General features: G+C 34.7%; 2 protein-coding genes across 8 annotated transcripts; both read right to left on the reverse strand.

Annotated features, from left to right (window-relative positions):
- Window positions 1-3660: 3660 nt before the first annotated feature.
- On the reverse strand, window positions 3661-12213 carry LOC124182770. Of its 7 annotated transcripts, none has more exons than XM_046570422.1 (12): window positions 11963-12213; window positions 11227-11447; window positions 10050-10085; window positions 9504-9770; window positions 9326-9388; window positions 8261-8365; window positions 8017-8091; window positions 7600-7704; window positions 7314-7346; window positions 7003-7226; window positions 5861-6020; window positions 3661-5173 (listed from the first exon to the last, which is right to left on the reverse strand). In XM_046570422.1, exons 2-12 carry the CDS (start codon window positions 11441-11443, stop codon window positions 5049-5051), a joined length of 1410 nt encoding a protein of 469 aa, XP_046426378.1. In that variant the 5' UTR covers window positions 11444-11447; window positions 11963-12213; the 3' UTR covers window positions 3661-5048. The 7 variants fall into 7 exon arrangements, with proteins under 7 accessions (XP_046426378.1, XP_046426381.1, XP_046426379.1 ...); XM_046570425.1 differs by having other exon boundaries at window positions 3661-5192; XM_046570423.1 differs by lacking the exon at window positions 10050-10085.
- A 922-nt stretch (window positions 12214-13135) lies between these two features.
- On the reverse strand, window positions 13136-16298 carry LOC124183740. The gene is made up of 3 exons (XM_046572652.1): window positions 16089-16298; window positions 13232-14445; window positions 13136-13190 (listed from the first exon to the last, which is right to left on the reverse strand). The coding sequence occupies exons 2-3, from the start codon at window positions 14407-14409 to the stop codon at window positions 13136-13138; spliced, it is 1233 nt and encodes a 410-aa protein (XP_046428608.1). The 5' UTR covers window positions 14410-14445; window positions 16089-16298.
- Between the last annotated feature and the right edge of the window lie 4813 nt (window positions 16299-21111).

Consider the following 21111-nt stretch of genomic DNA (forward strand, 5'->3'; position numbering starts at 1 on the left):
TATTGGGCTTTTAAGGTGAGGAAGTATGGAATTTTCATGAATTATTGAATTGAATTGTCCAATTATTGATTTTATATTTTGAATTTTGAACTTTTTTGCGTGAAAATGAATGGCTGTTAAAAAAATATGTATGCCTGAGTACAATTTTCATCTTAAAAAAAGAACAATTTATTTAATGGTGGTTTTAATAAATTATAAAGATGTAATGAATAACAAAAGATTGAATTACAGTAAATGTATTTTCTAAAAATACAAATAAAGCAGTTTAGGAGATTTTTTTCTCCGAGTAAGTTGATTTTGTACACAATGGATACTGCGAACGATGATGTTGTACTGTTTGAAAAATGTTCTGCCTTCGATCTTCATTATAAGTTAAAGCTTCATTAATTTTTGAGTAAGAGCGACCCCTCGTTCAGCAATATCATTCACAACTTTTAACTTTTTAAATGTGCCAAGACATTTTTGGTAATCAGGATTCGTTTCCCATGTGTGTAGTTCAGTATTTAAAAATTCATAAGGAAGATTAAACTGTTGGAAAATGAACGATGAATTTGGAGTCACAAAACCACTGATATTTTTATCGGCAAGAGAAGAAATTAGATTATAAGGCACTGAATAACGCTTATTTGGATTCTTGAAAATTTCGTTGCTGTTCATTTTTTCAACAATTTTTAATTTTTCTTCCGGTAACACCGTGTCATCGAAGAGAGCCAAGCAAGCTAGCTGTTCGTGCAAATACCATAGATGTCCAGATAGTTTCTCAAGTGCTGCATTGGCAATGTCTGGATGGATTTTTCGATACTCGATGAGATCTTTTATTAATTGTATATCCGAATTTGGTGCTTTTATCGCGTTTGGAGCACAGAACCAAATTTTTACGTAAAATAACACAATAAAAACACATATTTTACGCAGAATATCCAGTACCGTTGCTGATACTTTGAACTGCTTGCGAAATAAATATATTTTCAAACAATAAAGAGCTTTTGAGAGCCATCTTGCATGGTGACAAGCAACAGGAGCTTTAAATTTTACATATCGACTGTTACTACCACCCAAAAAGATACTGCTTAGCGTTAAAAATTCTTTATAGTCGTCCCTTGGATGATGATTTTAATTGAAAAACAGAAAAAGAAATAAGAAAGTGAGAAAATGGTACATAATTATTTTCGGCAGTCAATGTTATTTGCGCAGTAATAGAGATGTATGCAGAATACTCTCATTAGTTAATAAATTTTTCAATAATTTTAAAAACGAAATAAAATTTACAAAATATCAGAGAAAAAATAGATCTATAATATGTAAATTGAATGGGTTAGAAAATTAGAAAGTTATTATTTCGTATATGTTCTTAATCTACGCAAAACGGTGTTAACCACTAGCTTATAACTGTTTGAAGGTAAGTGTTCAATTGTTCATATAAAATCGAAATTATTCATACCTTCAATTGATTCTCAATAAAATCAAGAATATCTTTTTTCTGGTCGTTCAAAATATCGGCAATTTTTACATCGTTTGTACCGATTTCGTAAACGGAAGTATCTATTTTATTCCAATCATCTCTAAACCGTTTAAAAATAGGTACATTTGGGCCACTTGTGACTGGCCAAGCGACTTCTGCGACATTCCGTAGCATTAACTCTGACGTATGATGACGACGAGCAAGATATAATAAATCACGACCAAGTTTTTTTTCTAGTAAAGTACAATCACCGCTATTCTCACCTTAAAAAATTTCATGTTTTAATCAAAATAAATAGATAATAATAACATAAAATCAAAAATTCATTTTAACAATATAATAATTTACCAGTATTTGTAGTCGTTGTATCAAAACACATTGCTTTAACTTTATCGCAAAGGTTCCATTCCGTCAAAGTTTCAAAAACTGCTGAAGCTTGACTCATACCCATGCCGTCAGAAAGAAGTGGAGCTTGCAATAATTTTTCAGTATTTGTCACTGAAACGAGTATTGAAAGCCGTTCGGCTTTTGATACTCCTTGTCCTGTAGGGAGCATTTTCCCATCCCAGTGAACAATACAAGATTCTATAATTTCTTCCTTTTTAATTGAATCAACAATTTCTTCTCTCTTGGAAATGCGGGCATTACGAATGGAAGAATAACTTACGTTATATCTATCAATATCTAGCCCTAAACTCAAGAGAACTGCTGAAATAATGAACATCGCATTCCTATCACTAGTTTGAGTGCGATCTAGGGCTGATACTAGTTCTGGAGTTAAAATGTTGATTTTCTTCATTTTAGGAGGTACAGGGAGTTCACTCTCAAAATCCGAACAAGTTTGTTTCAACCCACTGGAATGTGATGTTAGACTGCAAAAACTTGATGACACCGAGTGTTGAGATAGTTTTAAGCCTGAAATAAAGTAATTTTAGAGTTAAATTAATGGATATAACAAATTCAGGTATGATTTTGATTTCGTTTCCAGCATATGTAATTCAATGAAAATATGGTAGGAAGTAATTTTTTGATCGCACGGACATTTTATTATTCGCAAAAATATCTGACTCCAAAAAATATTAAGCAAGCTCTCTACTTATAAGTTAAAATTATTGTTACGATTAGATCATTTTTCAATCTCTAAATTTATACACGGATTTAGCTAATATCAAATTCACTCAAAATGATAAATTAATGATAAGAAAGTAATTAAAAGTATTATCAATCTGAAACAGACATTCAAATAATTAATAAGAAATATTGTTGAACTTAATTTTGTGAGTATGAGGTTAAGAACAATTTTCGTGCAAAGAAAATTTGACAAATAAACAAAACAAAAATCTATCTGAATCACACTAAAATGCTCTTAATTACAGAAAAATTGTTGATGATTAAATTCTAGAATTTATAATTGTAAAAAAAATATTGTAATTTTAAAACTAACCATTATCGTTCTTCTTGTTCTCTAGTACGCGAAAACAAAGAAAGCGCTGCAATTAAGCGGGAAATTAGTCGAACTCATTCAAGGTCAAGTCAAAGCGTACAGTTCCGTAGTAGTTTACGTAAACAAAAACGGATTACTAATCAGTGATTTCTATCATAATACAAAGTAGTAAAAATATATACTTCATATATTCTTTGTCTTGTTCATGTACATCTTATCTTTAACTAGAGTTTTAAAGGTATTGAGTTATTAATAAATAAATCAAAATTATTAGGAGGAAAATTAAATTAAAAATTCATAAAGAAATAAAAAAAATTTTTTAAAAACATCCCCAGGCAGCACATTCATATACCAGTAACGTAACAAATACTTGAATCTTGTTCCTTCCGAAATCACAGCTACATCACATGTGCTCTACATGTACCGTACATGTACTCTATTATGTCCGCCACAAACCATTATGGCAGCTACGTAACAGGTACAGAACAGAGATACGTATCAAAGATATCACAGATATGGATGAGATTCATGCCCTTGCAAGTCCGTTATGTATCATTTATGTTCTTATTTTTTGCATCCAGCGCAGTTGTATATAGTAGTGACAGTTCAGATTCATAACTGCTGCGTAATACATCCAAATCAGAGCCATTGAATAAACGTACTTAATACGTATCTGTTACTCCGTGTAACATCCGGCGATTCATTTTATGCGCACGTGCACGCTGCTTAAAAAAAGCACATAAATACGAGGATATATATGGAAAAGATTATTTATTACCACCCAGAATATCGAAATACCATGTGTCATAAAAGTAACCAGCTAGAAATGAGTAATATAACAAAATAACAAAGGTACTAGAATCTAGAAAATCAAGATGTAGTGTCATACAAGTGACAATAGGGAAACGGGTATACAATACCGTTATACGTATTTTGCTTAATATAATACAGGTAATAGAATATCAAAATTCAACGTGTTACAGCGAGAAATAAGTACACACTACTTAACATGGTTCTTGGAGATCATAAGAATCTCACAATTTCACCCGTAGTATCACATAAGTAACAATATTTAGGTACTATAGTAGATATCAATCACAATCTATAATAAGCGCTGAGGACTCGAACGGCCCATAGGAAAAAGTAAATAAAAAAATTGCCATAAGAACGTAACTGAAAATTTAATCAGTCCGAATTTCAAGGAAAATTAAAGTTTAGGTTTTTATAAAAAAAATTATAGTTCTTTCCAATTTGATTGACAAAAACGAGGTTTTCTGAATCACTACAAAAATCTACAATTTTTCAAATGAACAACGGGATCTACAATTTGTTGATAAACTACAAAAAAAAAAAAACAATAATTTTCAATGAAAACTGTTCCAATTTCCCTAGAAATTCGTAGAAATTCCCACCAGGGTATTTTGTACTTTACATATCATATGATAATGAACATTTAAAAAGAGTAATACTACAACCAGTATCTGACTTTTACGTTATGAAACGTATACGGAACTAAACAAAAAATTACTTAGGTACATAGATAACCTATGTGGAATCAAGTCAACACTGATGTACCTGTAATGTAACTTGTGGCTGTATTATATGGTATTATATTTCGCGATAAAACAAGAATTGGAATCCTTTCAAAAATACGTAAATTCAAAATGAACGTATAGGCTATATATAGTGGCTTCGCAAGGTAACTACCGTTATATCATTTTTCCGTGTAGTTTGTTTATAATTTTTCTATCCAACTCCATGTCGAATATGTTGCTCACATCACCGGAAAGTGGGACAATATTTATACTGTTAGTATGGAGTTTTACTACAAAACCACAAAGTACATGGTAAACATGATACAATTGTGGTTTTGATGTGAAACTACTGCACCGTAAACATTCGAGGTATGAAATTAGCTTCAAACTATTTAAGATTAAGATATATGAAGGTATGAAAGCTATCAAATGAACTTAAAAATCTATATGAATTGCAGTTTGTAGGTGAGTATCATGAATTAACTTGAGCCAGTACAGATGTAAGTTGTAAAACAAGAATAAATTGAAATTAAATATAAGATTGACTCCAATTCGTTGAACTGTGGTTAATTTACAGTATGAACTTGTGCGATTGCTCGTGCTTCCTCTATGCTCGTGCTTTGGCCTTCGCCTTCTCTTCTCTGATAAATCTTTGTTTTCCTTGACGGAACCACTCACTGCAAGTTTCTTCAAATTCTTTGTCCGTCATGTTATAATTCACCATTACTGCATCTAGGAAATAAAAATAGATCTAATTTTTATAAGGGAAAGGAACATTCCGAGTCTGAATCAGATGAATTACATTGGATAAATCCACTTCGCGGTGAAATTTTTCTGCAATGGCATTACAAAGTGAAGAAGACTTTAGTGGTATCGCAAAGATTAATTGCAATAGCAATAACTATTGCTAGCATATATTGTACTTACATACATAATTAAGACTCAACATCATGCGATTTTTTTCTCGCCCCTTGCCACTATCCCAATATACGTAATTTAGCGAACTAAATTCTCTACCGAATTTTTTGTGCAGAAATTACTTCCCAGATCGCATTGAAATGAAATAACGTAACACAATCTCTAACCTTGCTGAATGTAAAGAAAAATTTGTTTATAGAGACATAAAAATCTGAAAACTAGTGCAATGTGCAATTGGCCGCTATTGACACACTTGTAATATCGTTTCATCTCTGTGATAATTTTCGGCACTCACTAGCTATCCAGTGCTACTTCATGCACAGCAACATTACAACAAGATTATGAGTACTTCACTTTGATGTAAGTTCTAATAACTAAGAATGCTGTCCGTAAAATTCAATTGTATGTGTGTACATGAGTGGCAAAAAAAATTGCCTGAGGTTCAATCTTAAGATTCTTATCATATGAATTGATTATTACTTGATTGTTGATAATTAATACCTTTGGTGATCTTTATTATAGCCAAATTTTGGACTGAAAAATTATCACGTAGGCCCAACCAGGAACAATTCTGAGCCACTGCATTTGAGAAAACTCTTCGAAGAATACGCAATGTAGTATCTTTTGCTCCGCTACCTCCAATTCGTTTGAAATATGATCCCTACGGTTATTCAAAATGGTCAACAAATCAATTCTATGACATAAAATTCAAGAAAATTGAAGAATAAATTAGTTCGTACATTCTTCATACTTATATAATTTTGGGATTTCATTTTCGCATATATTCTGAGAAAAAAAACCTCTAAACAGACGTAAGAAATTATCATGAAATTTCTCAAATTGTTTTACGCTTCAATGTAGGGAGAAAATCAATAGCAAAAAGTGCAACGAATACATATAACACGTAATTTTATACATAGCATGATCCAAAATGGCCGTACTTTGTCATAATAGTTGCTTTCTTCTGAAAATTGAAAATCAAAATATACAGTAAGAAAATTTCAAGAAGCCAATTGATTTAATCAAATAAGAGCTGTTTCAATTACCTAATTAGGAGGCAAAAATGATTTCACCATGTTTCCGAAATTTTGGTCGATCAAACTTATTATTCTCAAATTCTCGCTAATGCAAAATGTCGAAAAGCAAAGAACTTAATTTAGACAATTGTTTGCAGGAATGAAACCGTGGACTTGGGATTAACAATTAATCTGAATTAGCTGTTTGTTTTTGGTATTTTAAGTCAACGAAAATTTGAATTGCGGATCAAGTTCGATCCATCAAAACTTCAGACAGATATTTCACGTCCGGTCTGTGGCTTCACAACGTTTTCGTTCAGCTGAAGCTGTGTACTGACTTTCACTTTATGAGTTGATATTATTCTGTGTTTCTTGGGTAATGGGCTGCGAGTTCTTAAATCCAGTGGGATTTATAACTGCTACCACATTGATAACGTTTGTACAAATTTAATACATAATAGAAACGGTTAGCTTCTTGACATTGTTTCTCTCAAACATTGAGTCTTCTAATCTAAGACCTTCCTAAAGAATCGTTCTCGATTTGAGCTACCATAAACTCAAGGGTTCTACTGTCATTCCAATATCAAATTTTCGAGCTAACAAGAGTAACACTATTCAAGTACTCACCACACTAGATTTTAGGGTAGCATTTATTTCCAATTGGTATTCAAAGTCCTTCAGTTTATCAATTGTAGGAAATGGTAACGAATCTGTGATCATGAGCAGTTCAGCACTTGCAGGGGTGTCGGTGTCATCATGAAATCTTGTTTGTAATTTATTCAAACTTGCTGTCAAAGATTTTACCTCTACTGCTATTTCAGCAACTTTTTTGAATAATTTATTAAAATTATCTGTAGGAAAATACGATTGATTATTCTGCTACTCAATAAGACTGTCATATCTGACCACTAATTCATTACGTAGAGGATAATACAAACCTTCAATAATTCGTACCAAAGACTCGGACCTATCTATAAAATACCATAATGAAATATTAGAACAAATTTAGAAATGTCAGAATGATGGCACCGAGATTTAACTACAGGGAAATCAACCTCATGTTATTGTTAACAGATATGCCAATTTTCCAAAACTAGTTCTGAATCACAAGTTTGGTGGCACTGACAGTCGTATACACATACAGTTTACAACTACATTAATTCTTCTTTTGTAGTTACAGTCTCGGTGCTATACTGACAATGAGATGGTCACAAATGTAGGTACCTTGTGTATACGCATCTGATCTGTTAGATGTGTACAATGGCAAAGAGGTAGTTATTGCATCATATACTGGTAGTGATGAACTTGGTGCTACAAGTAATCTCTGCTCTGTAGATAAAAATATCGATATTTTTATGCAGTTTTATGAAATACATGCTACAAAGGCAGTATTTTCGTAAAAGGGCAAGAAAAAGTTTTTGTGTGATTCAAGGCCTACGGCTTCTAGGCGTGTTCCAAGTAAAGAGAAGGAAAAGGACCTGAAAAGTACCCAACAGGTACAATCTAACTATATAAACGCAAAATGCCTCGAACCCCCAAAAACTTTTTCGAATTGACAAACTAATACAGACTACAGGGATTTTTTTAAAGGTGTTTTAGACCAAGAAATATCATGCCATGATATTATGTAGTTGACATCACCTGTTTCAATTGGAGCTTTGGTAAGTACTTGCTGCGATAACACTTTTGGGACGTTGCGTGTGGTTTTAAGTGAATCTGACAATAAAGAGTATATATGAACATGAGAATACGCAAGTGTGAGAGACGTATAAAGTGCATTGTGTATGCACGATTATTTGCTCACAACTGAGCTTGATACGTAACTTATTGCTTCTACAAAATCGATAACGAACACTATAATTGTAAGTAGAATGAAAGAAATTACCATTTTGTGTTAATGTTTCGTGAGGCTTATCGGTTGATGATGTCATTGTAAACGCACAAAACGTCTTTACTGGACTGCAATTCAGTGTTCTAATTGAAATGGAGTCTAGAATGAAAGTCATCAGTCAACTTAATCACTACACGTATCTCAGAAGTATTTTGATTACTCATCAAGTTACATTAATTATAGTAAAACTGCAGTAATATGATAGATGATAATGCCAAAAATTGGAAGTGCACTGGGGGGGCTATACTATTACCAGAAACTTGTACAATCTTGATTTTAATTAATTGCTGTTTAAACAGTATGTTCACTTTTCAAATGCAATAGTGTACCAGGTCTTAGCTCATTTAAGAAAGCCATTTCTGGAATACTCATTTACTAGTAATTTTCGAAATATAAATACCAGGAGACTAATCTATTTCAGGCATCAAAGTCATGGGCTCTCGAGCTTCCAAGATGCTGGATACTTTAGCTATGTATCTTCTGATTCAGGAAATTTTTATTGGAAAACATATCTCATATAAACATATATTCTCGCGGGCAATAATCAATTCCGGAAAGTTTCAAATTTCAATAAATTATTCAAATTTTTGTTATACAAAGATTGAAGGACACAGAAAAGATGATGAGAAAAAAAAATGTAGATTCTTTTTTTCTTATGAATTAATTTTTTGAACATTGTGAGCAAATTAATACAAGATGTTATAATAAACTACGTATATAATTATCAAAATACAAAAAACTCGTGACTTTCAGTTTGTGACTTTTAATATAACAGCACATAAATTTTCATATAACTTTTTAGCTTCAAAACTGATTTACGCAACAAAATCTTTCAATGACAAAATTATGGGTTCGCCTATTTCAATGTAGAGTACCCATGAACATCATCAAAGGCTCAAAAGCACATGAGAATAATTTCTACCAATATAATGATCATTATAAATTACAAGTGGCGATTTTATTTAGAACACTCCAAATTTTGATCATTTTCTACGTGTTTGTCACGTCATTCATAGACCACAGTCGTGTTGAATAATTGTTGTATACAAAAATGTGTACCTGATTTCTTTGATGTGGGTGCCTGACAGTCAAAAGTCATGTTAGTTTGTGTTAATGGATAACCTGAAATGGATTAGAAAAACAAATGTAGAATGGGACAAATTACACTAGTCCTGATCATGTGTTCATTGTATGTACGAAGATGAATATTTGTCTGCATGACTTTGGATTTATATACCTTTTGGTTCATCGGTCTCTTCATAAATAACAGGAATATTTTCAATATCGAACTGCATGCTGTTGTTAGTGACGTAATTATGTGGTAGATCAGGAATTTTTTTAAGCATGTTTCTGCATGACATTTCTTGTTCGCTGTCTGAATTTCCAATAATTTTTTTTTGTGACATAGATTTCTTTTTTCTTTGAATCCGTTTTCTATCTGGTATATTTTGTTCATCACTTGATGAAATACTCTCAGCTTTTTTTCTGGCTTTTTCCAAACTCTCTGCATGTAAACAAAAAATATATTCATAAATTGAGAACAAAACGAAAATTGAAAATATATTGGTCATTAATTCTCTTTAAAGAAACGAGTCTGAAAATCACGGCAAATAAGGTAAATGAACCAATCATTAGACATGAACCTAATGCTGGACAGTCCTAGTAACTTGACGTTTTTGACCAATCCAGTTGATAAAAAACATATGGTTATTGGGACTCTCAAGCTATTGGTAAATGTCCAAATAATTATATGTTTGTTTACTTTATCTGATCATGTAAATACCACTATCTCTGCTGTTAATCAGGGTTGCCATCAAATCTGAAATCAGAAATTGCCTGACTTTTCTAGGTGTTTCAGTACCAAATTAATTTTTTTCCCTGACCATTGTTTTGCATGTAACATTTGTTTAGTCACAGGCAATCGAAAGTATTAGTAGATCATGACAGTGCTACTTCAGTTAGAGACCTATCTGAAAATAGTGCTGTACTTTTATAATAATATTATCAATTTCCCATGACTGTGAAGACATGCATTGGGAAGCGTGATAACAAATTTTGATGTTTGAGGCGTTGAATTTGAGATTTAAAAGGTTGGAAGACTCGAAAAAAATTCCCGACTTAGTGAAATGAGACAAGATTCCCTGAGTTTTCCAGACAGTACAAATTCCCTGACATTTCCAGCTTTTCCAGATTTCCAGGTCTTATAGACACCTGCTGTTTATAATTAACAAGCTGTAGCTCTTCACCCAATCAAATGTGTGACCTGAAGGCAATATCTTCAGATTCATTGGACTAATAATATACAATATTAATACTCTCATGGAATAAAAGCTACATGCCTGAAATTCCAAACCTTTATTAAAACGAAAATTGCAACAGGTTTATATACTAGGCTGGTTTTTACTAAAATTTTCCATAAATTGAAACTTGAAGTGTCAAAAAATTAAACTCTACTGTTGAAATCAGGTTTCAATTTTTCCCGAATTTTGGCTGACAAAATAACATGGTAAATTCTTTAAATTTTCGTTCAAATGAAGATTCAGAACTTCAGGTAGTAAAACAACTACGGTATCGGAAATATGTACTAATAATGCAAATACTAAACACATAATACATTAAAATTAATATTAATGTTTATTGGTATGGTATTCAGGAAATTTTTCTAACTATTACCCAACTACGCATGACCTGATAATCATCTGTATTTTTGTGAATACAAGGCTTCATTTAAGCAACTATTTTCTGTATATACCTTCTAAAGAAAACCAGCATATAAGTAAAGTAGAAGTTTTTCGAGCACATCCACCATGAAAAAACCTTGACTTGTATTCGCAACAATACTGTTAAATCGAGCAAGTTTACGATGATATAATTTAAAACATCGACTGTGATATAATTAATCGACAGATTTTTGCCTATCTTGATCATTGCTCAAGACAATAAATAAATAGAAACTTTACCAAAATAGTTTTCGAATATGACGTCGTACAATTCCCACTTAGGATCTTCAGTATCGGGCAATACTTTTTTAACCATGAATGCACTTATGTTTTTTGTCTTAGGCCACCAGCATTTTGTATTGTTGGGAGTTAACCAACAACTCGGGACCTCAGATGTCACTTGTTCATCGTCAGAATCATCATTTAAAAAAGATACAACAGCGTAGGGCAACGGCATGTTTCTTGAATGGAAAAAGAGGACAGTTGATGAATTATCATAGCGTGTTCGTCTAATCATAATTAACAGCGATAAAGCGATCACCAACTACGTATATTTTGCGGCTTGTGTCTGGCTATCGCATGTTGGACGGTTATGTACAGAATTGCAAAAATTTGTATACGTAAATTTCGAGCATCCCAAAACGAGGCGGCTATCCACATGGTTGAGGGACACTCACAATCAGTCGCGCAATTCACGTGTAAGTTTTACATCTGAGTAAAATATCATGCAGAAGAGGTTAAAATGAGTTCGAAATCTTTGATGTCGAAAATACACGCGCGCGCGATAGAAGCCACGATGCCGGTGTCTGTCACCCGCAAAGCATAACTTGTGAATTTTTAGGTTAGATTTAGCGTAACTCTACTTAGGTTACGTGCCCGTTTACGTGACTTAAATAGGATCACGGAACCGTGTAAATAGACGCATCGATGAAAAAAGATATTCGATTTATATAGGAAAATATTCAAATAAAATTACCTATAGATTGTGTAGATGTAACCGGCAGAACCAATTCTGATCAGTCGGTTGATTATTGAAGTCCGAATATATCGTGAGAATGACGTAATGACTGCGTACAACACTAACTGCACTGACTGCACTGGACGCAATAACACTAATCGAGATCAATCGATCTATGTATTTCAAGTAATTAAATTATTTAATGCGAAACTTCAATACTTGGACACGTGGGAGCTACGACCGAAATGCGTAATAAAACAATATGGCCACCAGCCAGCCCGGAAAACTGTAGAAAAAGCGAGAGCGCGAACATTTGTGACACGCGGGACTAAGCGGGAAATTTAAAATAGACAAATCGTGAATTTAAGAATGACGTTGTGTTTTTACTATGATATTTATAATTACTTTACGTGTTATGAATGATGCAACAATGGAGTGACCACATTTTCACTATCGGTTAATTTGAATTTTAGACATTTCAATTTAATGTTGGAAATGCAAACTTTCACAAGTTGATGCTGTCTATCAACAAGTTGTATTCCAATTTTTGAAGATTCACATGGTATTTTGAAGAATGATTTCGGGTTTAAAAATTTCTGACCTGTTAGATATATTATTTTATTTTCGAGATGAATTCTCGATACTTCGATAATTGCACCATCTTTTAAGCAACAGCAATTGTCAGGAATTTTTGTACTTATAAAAAAATCACGATACCGAATAGATTGAATGTTTTTTTTGCCATTACTGGTCTCTTCAATGTTTGCATATTTTATGATTGGATATTCAAATTTTTCAGATTGGACGTTGATTTTACATTCTTCTTGATGACGTTTTATAAGTTGTGCTAAAGGCTTGCTGGATGTTATTAATAACTTTTTAATTTTTTGCATATAATTTTCAAATTTAAACGCACTAAATTTATCTAGAGGCCCTTTCAACTTTACATCATTACAAAGGTGTATCAAATTATGCACGTTGTATGACACATGCTGGTGACCATAGAGTAATGGAAAAGATTCAACAAAATACTGTAGCAGTTGTCTGGCATAATCGTTCAATTTTATGTGGTATTCAGGGCTCGCTAAAATTCGAATCGCAACGCTCAAGCATAGGAAATGATTGTATTTGTCACTCGGCAAATTATCGAGAAATACTATTGGTCCAGTATATAATAACAACTGTCGTAGTTCAGTAGCCTTGAACCGATCTACTTCCTCCAAAGGTCTTGCCTTTCTCGAAAATTCTTTTGATATGGATTTATTTAATGATAGTAATAGATCTGACGCTCGTTTACGGTGAAAATTTGTCATTCTAACATCTTTGTTTCCTTTGATCCAAAACTGTAACAGTTTTTTCATTACACCTAAACAGACCAAGTGCATATAATCTATTGGAAAATCTGATATCATGTCGATAAATAAGTTTTCAAGGATAGATGTTTTTTTGTGATGCTCTTCATTGGTTTTCAGTCTAAATGATTCGTTAGTTCGTAATCTTGCTGTTGTCTCAGGGTATGTCACTCGATTATCAATGAATTCTCCTTCCTGCACACATTTCCCACAGCCAAAATAAGCGTTATGCCCTTTGGTTCCAGTAATGAAACATTTCGCAGGTGTATCGGAAACAAATGCATTAATTTTAATGGGAACTGTTTTATTACCTATACTCAAACCTGCATCAATGATCCTATCACACTCTTCGGTGAAGTACTTCATAAATTCATTACTATCATGAGGCTTCTCATTACCATGATATAGACCGACGATGAAGGGTTCGGTGTAAAAATCTGTTTCGATAGATGCTAGTATAGGCCAAAATTGGCTGCCTGAACTTTTTGTCAAGGGAAGTCCATCGACATTAATGTTGATTTGTAATTCTTTCGGACAATTTTCAGTTGAATAATACTTGGCAACACTTCTTACTAAACCTTGCGCTAGACCAAAATGATAATAATGCCCAGGACTCATATCAATAATTTCCAGCTTTCGAGGAGTTTGAAGTAAAGTTCTTGCATCTAGAGGTACGTCGTGTCCATGTTTAACTAAAATTTTCAATAAAGCATTAACATTGCTATGATTGATGCAACAATTAACAACCCAGTTTCGAAGATCATTCCGTAAGTCTGATTTATCAATGTTAGGGTCCGGCTTGCATTTTTGAGGCAAGCTACCACCACTACTGTCACTAAAGTTGACATTATCATTGAGGTTTTCGTGAATAGGTTCACTTAAGGCAATATTGTTGGAATCTATTGGATCAAGCTGTACGTCTGCAGTAATGCCACCATTGTTGAACTCAGCTGTATTAGACTTTGTATCTGTACAAGTACAAACTGTTGCTGGGATATGGCGAGGAATCGATGAATTGTCATTGGTATTACAGAGTTTCCGATACTCTTCTTTAATTTGACGTCTTCGTTGCCTTCTCGTCACATACCGAGAATCTTTCAATACCTTAGGCATCTCAATGAGTATATACAATATACACACACATATAATCTGTAAATAAAAGATAAGGGTTCTTTGTGACATTCAGGCATTACTATCGGTCAATTTATTAAGGTTATACTTGTGAACTAAGGACTCTGGTCCAGTGTACAGGGTGTCCAGTGACTGAGAAATATAAAATTCTCTGAAAATTCCAAATTTTTCACTGATTTATAAGGGTTTTTTCTGAATAAAAACACCACTTCTACTACTTAAATGACTAGATTGTGTAATGTAGATGAGTAAATCGAACTCACATGGCGCACAAATATAGCACTGTATTCAATAATGCCATCAGTTAAGAAGAGCAGATTTGCCACAGTGGCTAAATAAAATACTATCAAAATTAAATGTTTGCATTATATGGTGTTGACAAAACCAGGGTAAAAAATCATATTAGATAGAGAAAAAAATCCGAAATTCCAGAAATAACTCGAATTTCTGGGAATTTCCTGAAACCTCCATGAACATGAAATTGCCTATCAATTTCTTGTTTAAAGATGTTCCCTGAGCACTAGACTCCCTGAGCACTAGACACCCTGAGTTCGCAATCCTTATCCTTTTTATTTACGTATCAAGGAAATAAGAGGCAGTTAGTGGATCAGACATAGTCCATGGTTCACAAATATACCTTGCATTCACAGCAATGTGGCAACAAAAATTGTTATCTTATTTGTACAAAATATTCGGATCGAGAAAGCACAAATATTTCATTAAATATAAATCAGATCTCAATAAACCAAAGAAGCAAAGCCTTTTTTAATTTGCACCTTTGTAAACTTGATGAAGCTGAAGCTAGTAGCCCAAGTTAGTCCACCAAGTGCACTAATGTTGATTACTAAACCCTCTCTGGAAGCTGGTGTATTTCCACTATAATTCTCATCGTCAGTTTTTATCTTACTTCAAGACAGTTGCCTTGCAACGCCATTGACTCACAGGACGATTTGCAACTAGATTCAAAACTGTTGACGCTACGCCATGCAGATTATATCTATGCACTAACTCGCAGTCATTCCACTACCGCGTGGAAAGTAGTGCACGCCATTCGCCAATCCCCTACGCAAGGGGGTTTCCAGGCAAATCTCAAGAAAATTTAACACTTTTCTAGTACCGTAAACATATTTAACTGTACCGTATTATTCTCTTCAAAAGAAGTGGCCGCTAACTTCAGCTTCATGTAAACTTGCTGGCCATGTCATTCAGATAAGTGAAGACAAGGGCAAAGTGTTAGAGTTTCAATGAGGGTGCTTGTTTCCAGAAATTCGAAAATAACTAAATGAGTATATTAGTCACCTCTATTTTTTTTAAATGTTTACTGTTTTACCGTTACTGTTCTATTTTGGTTGGTAGCTATTTGCGTGGCTGGTCATAAAACTCCTTATCGAATAGCTGGATGCTAGGATGATGAAACCGAATGTAGCAGTGGGCAGCGGGAGTTGGCAATGAAACGTGCTACACTGATAATCATGAGGTGGCGAAAGAAAATAATCGAGAGCAAATTTTGTGGAAAGAATTGCATTTTTTATCTTACTCAGGAGAAGTTCAATGCACGGGCTACCAGTTTCGTAAAGAAGTTCGCACGGCAGTGACGCAACAAGTCATGCCAAAGACGCGCAGCAGAAGTTTGAATGAATTTGGGTAAAATGTGCACTTACCTGATACTGGCTCAAGTCTTGTACACATAACACTACTTCACTTGTATGTTGTTACTTGTATGACACTGGGTGGAATAATACATATTTAGTTAATTATATTTTGATACGACATCAGATGGCCGCGGATCACACCGTCTAAGGCGGGCGCGGGGAAGACGTCTCCCATGATGCCTGCAAGCCATGCTGCAAGCCGAGTTGATGATGACAATATGGCTGTCGGAAGCGGAAGTCACACTTATTGACTACGACTATATACAATAATGGCTTTAGTATTATTAATTATACTATGCCTGTGTTTCGTTTGATAGGTGAAACACTGTATGAAAATGTGCGACCAAATATTACATCGAGAATTTTGCTAGAATAAAAATACTCGGATATATATTACGATTACATATATTAATACAGTCACTGTTTTGCATTCTCATCCTTACGTTCGGTTCCGATATCCGCTTGGCGCGCAATATCAAATATTATATTATCGTATTAGTACATAACGAGTATGCATAAGTCTTTTCCCTACTGAAAATCTCGGCATGGGATCTAATGTGCGATTTTATATGAGATATCATACGAGCTCACATAAGACCTCATATTGGCTTAAATGAGATCTCATATCAGCTCTTATAAGATCTCAATAACGAATTTGAACACAGGAACCGAATGAAATCTGATGAAACGTCGTGTGAGTTTTGTATCAGATCTCATATCACATCTCACGGTACGGAAAAAACCTGTGTAATATAAACCTACGTATAATTGTCAAATATGGAGAAAATGACCTCACTATGTGCTACGTAATGCATGATTGCACCCAATTTTGCTGAAAAAAAAAAATTTACACACGCACGGGAATTGAACCCAGGGCCGTCTAGTTCCACAATCTGTTACCTAGCCACTCAGCTATGGCACTGCTTGTATGATATGTGTTATTTTACGTACATACTGGATGATTGCTGCTGAGGATTAAAAATAAATTAAATCGGTGTGGTTGTGTAAATGAACGACTAACTTTCATAGCAGATCCAATTTTACATTTCAAGAATAGCATGAAAGCCAAGAAAGTTGACATTCTCCATACAATAACCCCCTTTTTTATTAATTTCTTTGACAATTATACACAGGTTTACATTACATAGGTTTTTTTCGTACGGTGAGATGTGATATGAGAATATCTGATATAAAATTCACACGACATTTCATATGAGATCTCACTCAGTTCCTGTGTTCAAATTCGTTATTGAGATCTTATGTGAGACAATATGAGATCTTATTTAGGTTCGTATGATATCTCATATAAAATCGCACATTAGATCCCATGCCGAGATTCGATTTTCAGTAGGGTTTGACGAGACGTGAGGTTTTCGGCACGAACCGAAGGCGAGTGCTGTAACGCACGAGTCAAAAAACTTTATCCATACGACTTTCGACTCGTATGTTTTATCACGAAAGCCTATTATAGAGATCGAGACGAAGTCGCGATTTTGAGGTTAGAGTGGTAAAAAATACGATTACAGTATAGTAAACCCGTAGCGGTGTTCCACACGAAAAGCTGGGATAGAAAGCAACAAGTGGAATTGTTCTCAGACACATATAGGGACGAAGTCATATAACGCAGTTGTAATCTAATGTGATAAAAATAAAGCAATGAAAAATAACGTAAAGTAAAAAATAAAGGTGGGGCCTCATATTACATTACAACTTCGTTCCCATGCGTCTGACAATTTCACTTGTACTTTTCCAGTCCAATTTTTTATGTACAGCGCACCGCTATGGACTTACTATACTATACACCATTTTAGGACCACCGGTATACTCGTACGTATCGCCGGTGACGGGTCCTAATGAAAAAGAGCCAACTCGCCGGGCTGGTTAGAAAAGAGCCAACTCGTCGGGCGGTTGGAAAATAGCTATCTCGCCGAAATGTTGGCTCTTTTCTAACCAGCCTGGCGAGGTTTTCTAACCAGCCCGGCGAGTTGGCTCTTTTCTAACCGGCCTAGCGAGTTGGCTCTTTTTCATTAGGGCCCGTCGATATGTATACGGTTTCGAATACTGCAGTCACTGTTTTGCATTCTTCATCCTTAGATTGCGATTCGATAGGCACGCCGCAGTATGACAGAAACTCTCGAAATTCAAGCAGGAATCAAAAATTTTCGAATGCTGAATGCTGTTATAGTTCTCGGTGTCCACAGGCGATTCCCTTTTAGCTACCTTAAAAGGCGTTATACCTATGTAGTCAGTGTTTACCGACTGTATGAAATTTCATTCAGACTACTACCATGCGCATATATACATATATATAATTACGTTGCAGATTTTGCTCACGTAAACATAATTATGTAATAAGGATATCAATTCTATGAAACACACAAAAAAAGATCCGCTGGAACATATGAAATACGTTCGCAATGGTCTATAATCGTTACATAAAACGAATTATGTAACGAGGATACAAATACTTTGAAACACACTAGAATAGATCCGTTGATACATATCGGTAATGTTAACGGCGATATATTTTATTTATGTACACGTCATTACGTAACAGATATATCAATTCTTTGGACCACACAAAGACGAATGCTTAGAGACCTAAATGTTACGTAACATCTGTTCTGTGGATTTTACATCAAATTTTCACGTAGCAGTTACGTTACAGTGAGGTCAACGTACCTTGTAGGGCACATATGACATATCAGTTATGTAAAAAACCAGATGTATCATTGACTTTTTCATTGTGATCAGGCAGCTACGTGAATGAAGCAAGTGTGCTGCCTGGGTCCCTTTTCGAATGGTTTTTCGAATTTCAGTCTCAAAATTTTTAGTTATTCAACTTTTTAATCATTCGCAACTTAGCAAATAAATTATTGATAATTTGTGTGACATTAAAAACCAAAAAATCAATAATTCGACAATTTAACTCAATAATTCATGAAAATTCCATACTTCCTCACCTTAAAAGCCCAATATCTCAATAAATATCGATGTTAGCAATTTGGTTCTCTGAAACTTTTTTGTAGGAAATTAAATTTCCTACAAATTTGTTCCACATTTTTTTTTGTAGCTCTTGTCATTTACGAGATACAGGCAAAAAAACAAGAATTTCATGAAAAAATTGGGTTTGGGTGGCCCGTACGCCCCCCCGGTGTGAGTTACGACTTCACCGCAATGAGCACTTTTGTAGAGCATTTCATTGTGAAGAAGACCTACTGGTGTCCTAGACTATACGATAAAATGCCTTTGAACTGTAGATATTTTACAGAAAAAAATTAATAATTAATATTAATATTAAGGGCTCAAATTTTGAGGGAATTTTTTTTCAGGTATTTCCTACCACAAAATTTCGAGATGGGAGTTAAAAAAAAATATCTTGACGTCCGTCATATTGCAATGATCGAAATGACTTGCATTCTTGCCGGTCTTGTTCTTTCGACTTGTTTGGAAACCCAAAATGACGTACCCATGTTTTTCAAGCTGAGTCGAAGTTTTCACCGTCCAAACGTGTTTGGATGTTGTGGGAAGCAAGGGATATTCGTACAATTCCCTACTGCAGAAGATCATCGAAATAGGCGGATCTTTCTGAATGAAATTGAGTAGGTCATCTTTTTTATGATCCGCGAGTTTCAAATACGGTATTAGCCATTCCACTGCATTGATCGTGATTTTAAATTTCTCCTCTTAAGTCGGCATAATTGCTTTGACGTCGGTTTTTGATCTCGTCAAAATCAACTCATGTTTAGCGTTGACAACGATCTTGCGGTAGTCTTCGGCGAAACCCAATATCGTGCTGAGCGGTATCAGTACGTCATAATTACCCTTGGCATCGGTTAATTTTTTCTTCTCTTCTACATCGAGCCATCCAGCGTTCTCCATCAGCCAAGTCTGACCAGGATGCAGGGAAGCGTAACCCTTAATGAGACTTGTCAAGCCAACGTTCTTGCTTCTATCAATCTCAACTGCATTAATTTTGTAGCGAATTTCTTCAAACAAATGACAGATCGCGTTGTTTACGAGCTGAGTGTTCACAGAAGCTGTACCTTCAGGTTTGAGGAGTCGTCCATGAATATGTAGCGAACTTTTGCTGGGTAATATGCATAAATCCTGATGCTGGACGGTGATTCGAATTTCATTGCTGTTGTTCAAATTTGACAGGGCGTAAGGTTTGTGAGCGTGAATCTCGTAACGCGCAACGAATTCGTCAGAAACGACTGGCGTTTGAATGTTTAAGATTTCTTCCTCCATAGTATGTAGCAGATGATAAAACAGCAAAATCGGATTTTTAGTTGTCGGAAATTCCTCTTCCAAAAGAGGTCAGTTTCAGACCCAGAGCTATCAGGAACTCCACGTTTCGAGGTGTTAACGGTTCGAGAATCGATCGATGACTGACTTGATTGGGGCATGCCGACTTACTGATATACTTACTCTTTGAGAGTCTGTTATATACAATTCCCATCGTTCATTGCGATTCGATATGTAGTCTCGCAGTAATAACTTCTCCACGAAAATTAACCAGGTCTCCGTCTTGATCCACTCACTGGAGCTGAACGTGATCTATGGTCTTGACGGTGATCGGAAGGTAAATGACGTGCGACGGTTCTTCCACGATCTTATATCCTGGTGGGACAGTCGGGAAAAACTCGTAAATAGTGTGTACTTTGTGTCCATCGACGAAGGCGCCCGTTGTAATACTACACTTAACTCGCAACGCGTTGACCTTGAGTATAGTTACAGGCACGTCTGACTCGTGAGTTTTATCAACCTCCAATACATGTGGTGTGAATCCCAAAAGTTGAGCAATGGAATCATTCGGTTCAAAGTTAATCGTATGGTTGCATGTGATTTCGCTGCGTAATGTATTATTGTTGGGTTTGATGGCGAGCCTGATATCTGTATTTCTTGACGCGTTTTGGAGATACTTCTCTATGTCCTCGATCTCGTAGCTGCCGGTAGGTATGGTGATCACTTTATCAGCTACGTCAATTTTTGTTGTAGACAACATCAACGTTGGGAATCAAATTAAAGG

This window comes from Neodiprion fabricii, chromosome 5, assembly GCF_021155785.1.
Source record: "Neodiprion fabricii isolate iyNeoFabr1 chromosome 5, iyNeoFabr1.1, whole genome shotgun sequence".
Lineage (NCBI taxonomy): Eukaryota > Metazoa > Arthropoda > Insecta > Hymenoptera > Diprionidae > Neodiprion > Neodiprion fabricii.

Coding starts and splice junctions, on each gene's coding strand:
- LOC124182770 (XM_046570422.1), bottom strand. CDS start 11,443: ATGCCGTTGCCCTACGCTGTTGTATCTTTTTTAAATGATGATTCTGAC. Junction 7,705..8,016: donor CAAAGCTCCAATTGAAACAG/GTGATGTCAACT, acceptor TTTTATCTACAG/AGCAGAGATTACTTGTAGCA. Junction 7,227..7,313: donor TTTGGTACGAATTATTGAAG/GTTTGTATTATC, acceptor ATTTTCCTACAG/ATAATTTTAATAAATTATTC.
- LOC124183740 (XM_046572652.1), bottom strand. CDS start 14,409: ATGCCTAAGGTATTGAAAGATTCTCGGTATGTGACGAGAAGGCAACGA. Junction 13,191..13,231: donor AATTTTCACCGTAAACGAGC/GTCAGATCTATT, acceptor CCATATCAAAAG/AATTTTCGAGAAAGGCAAGA.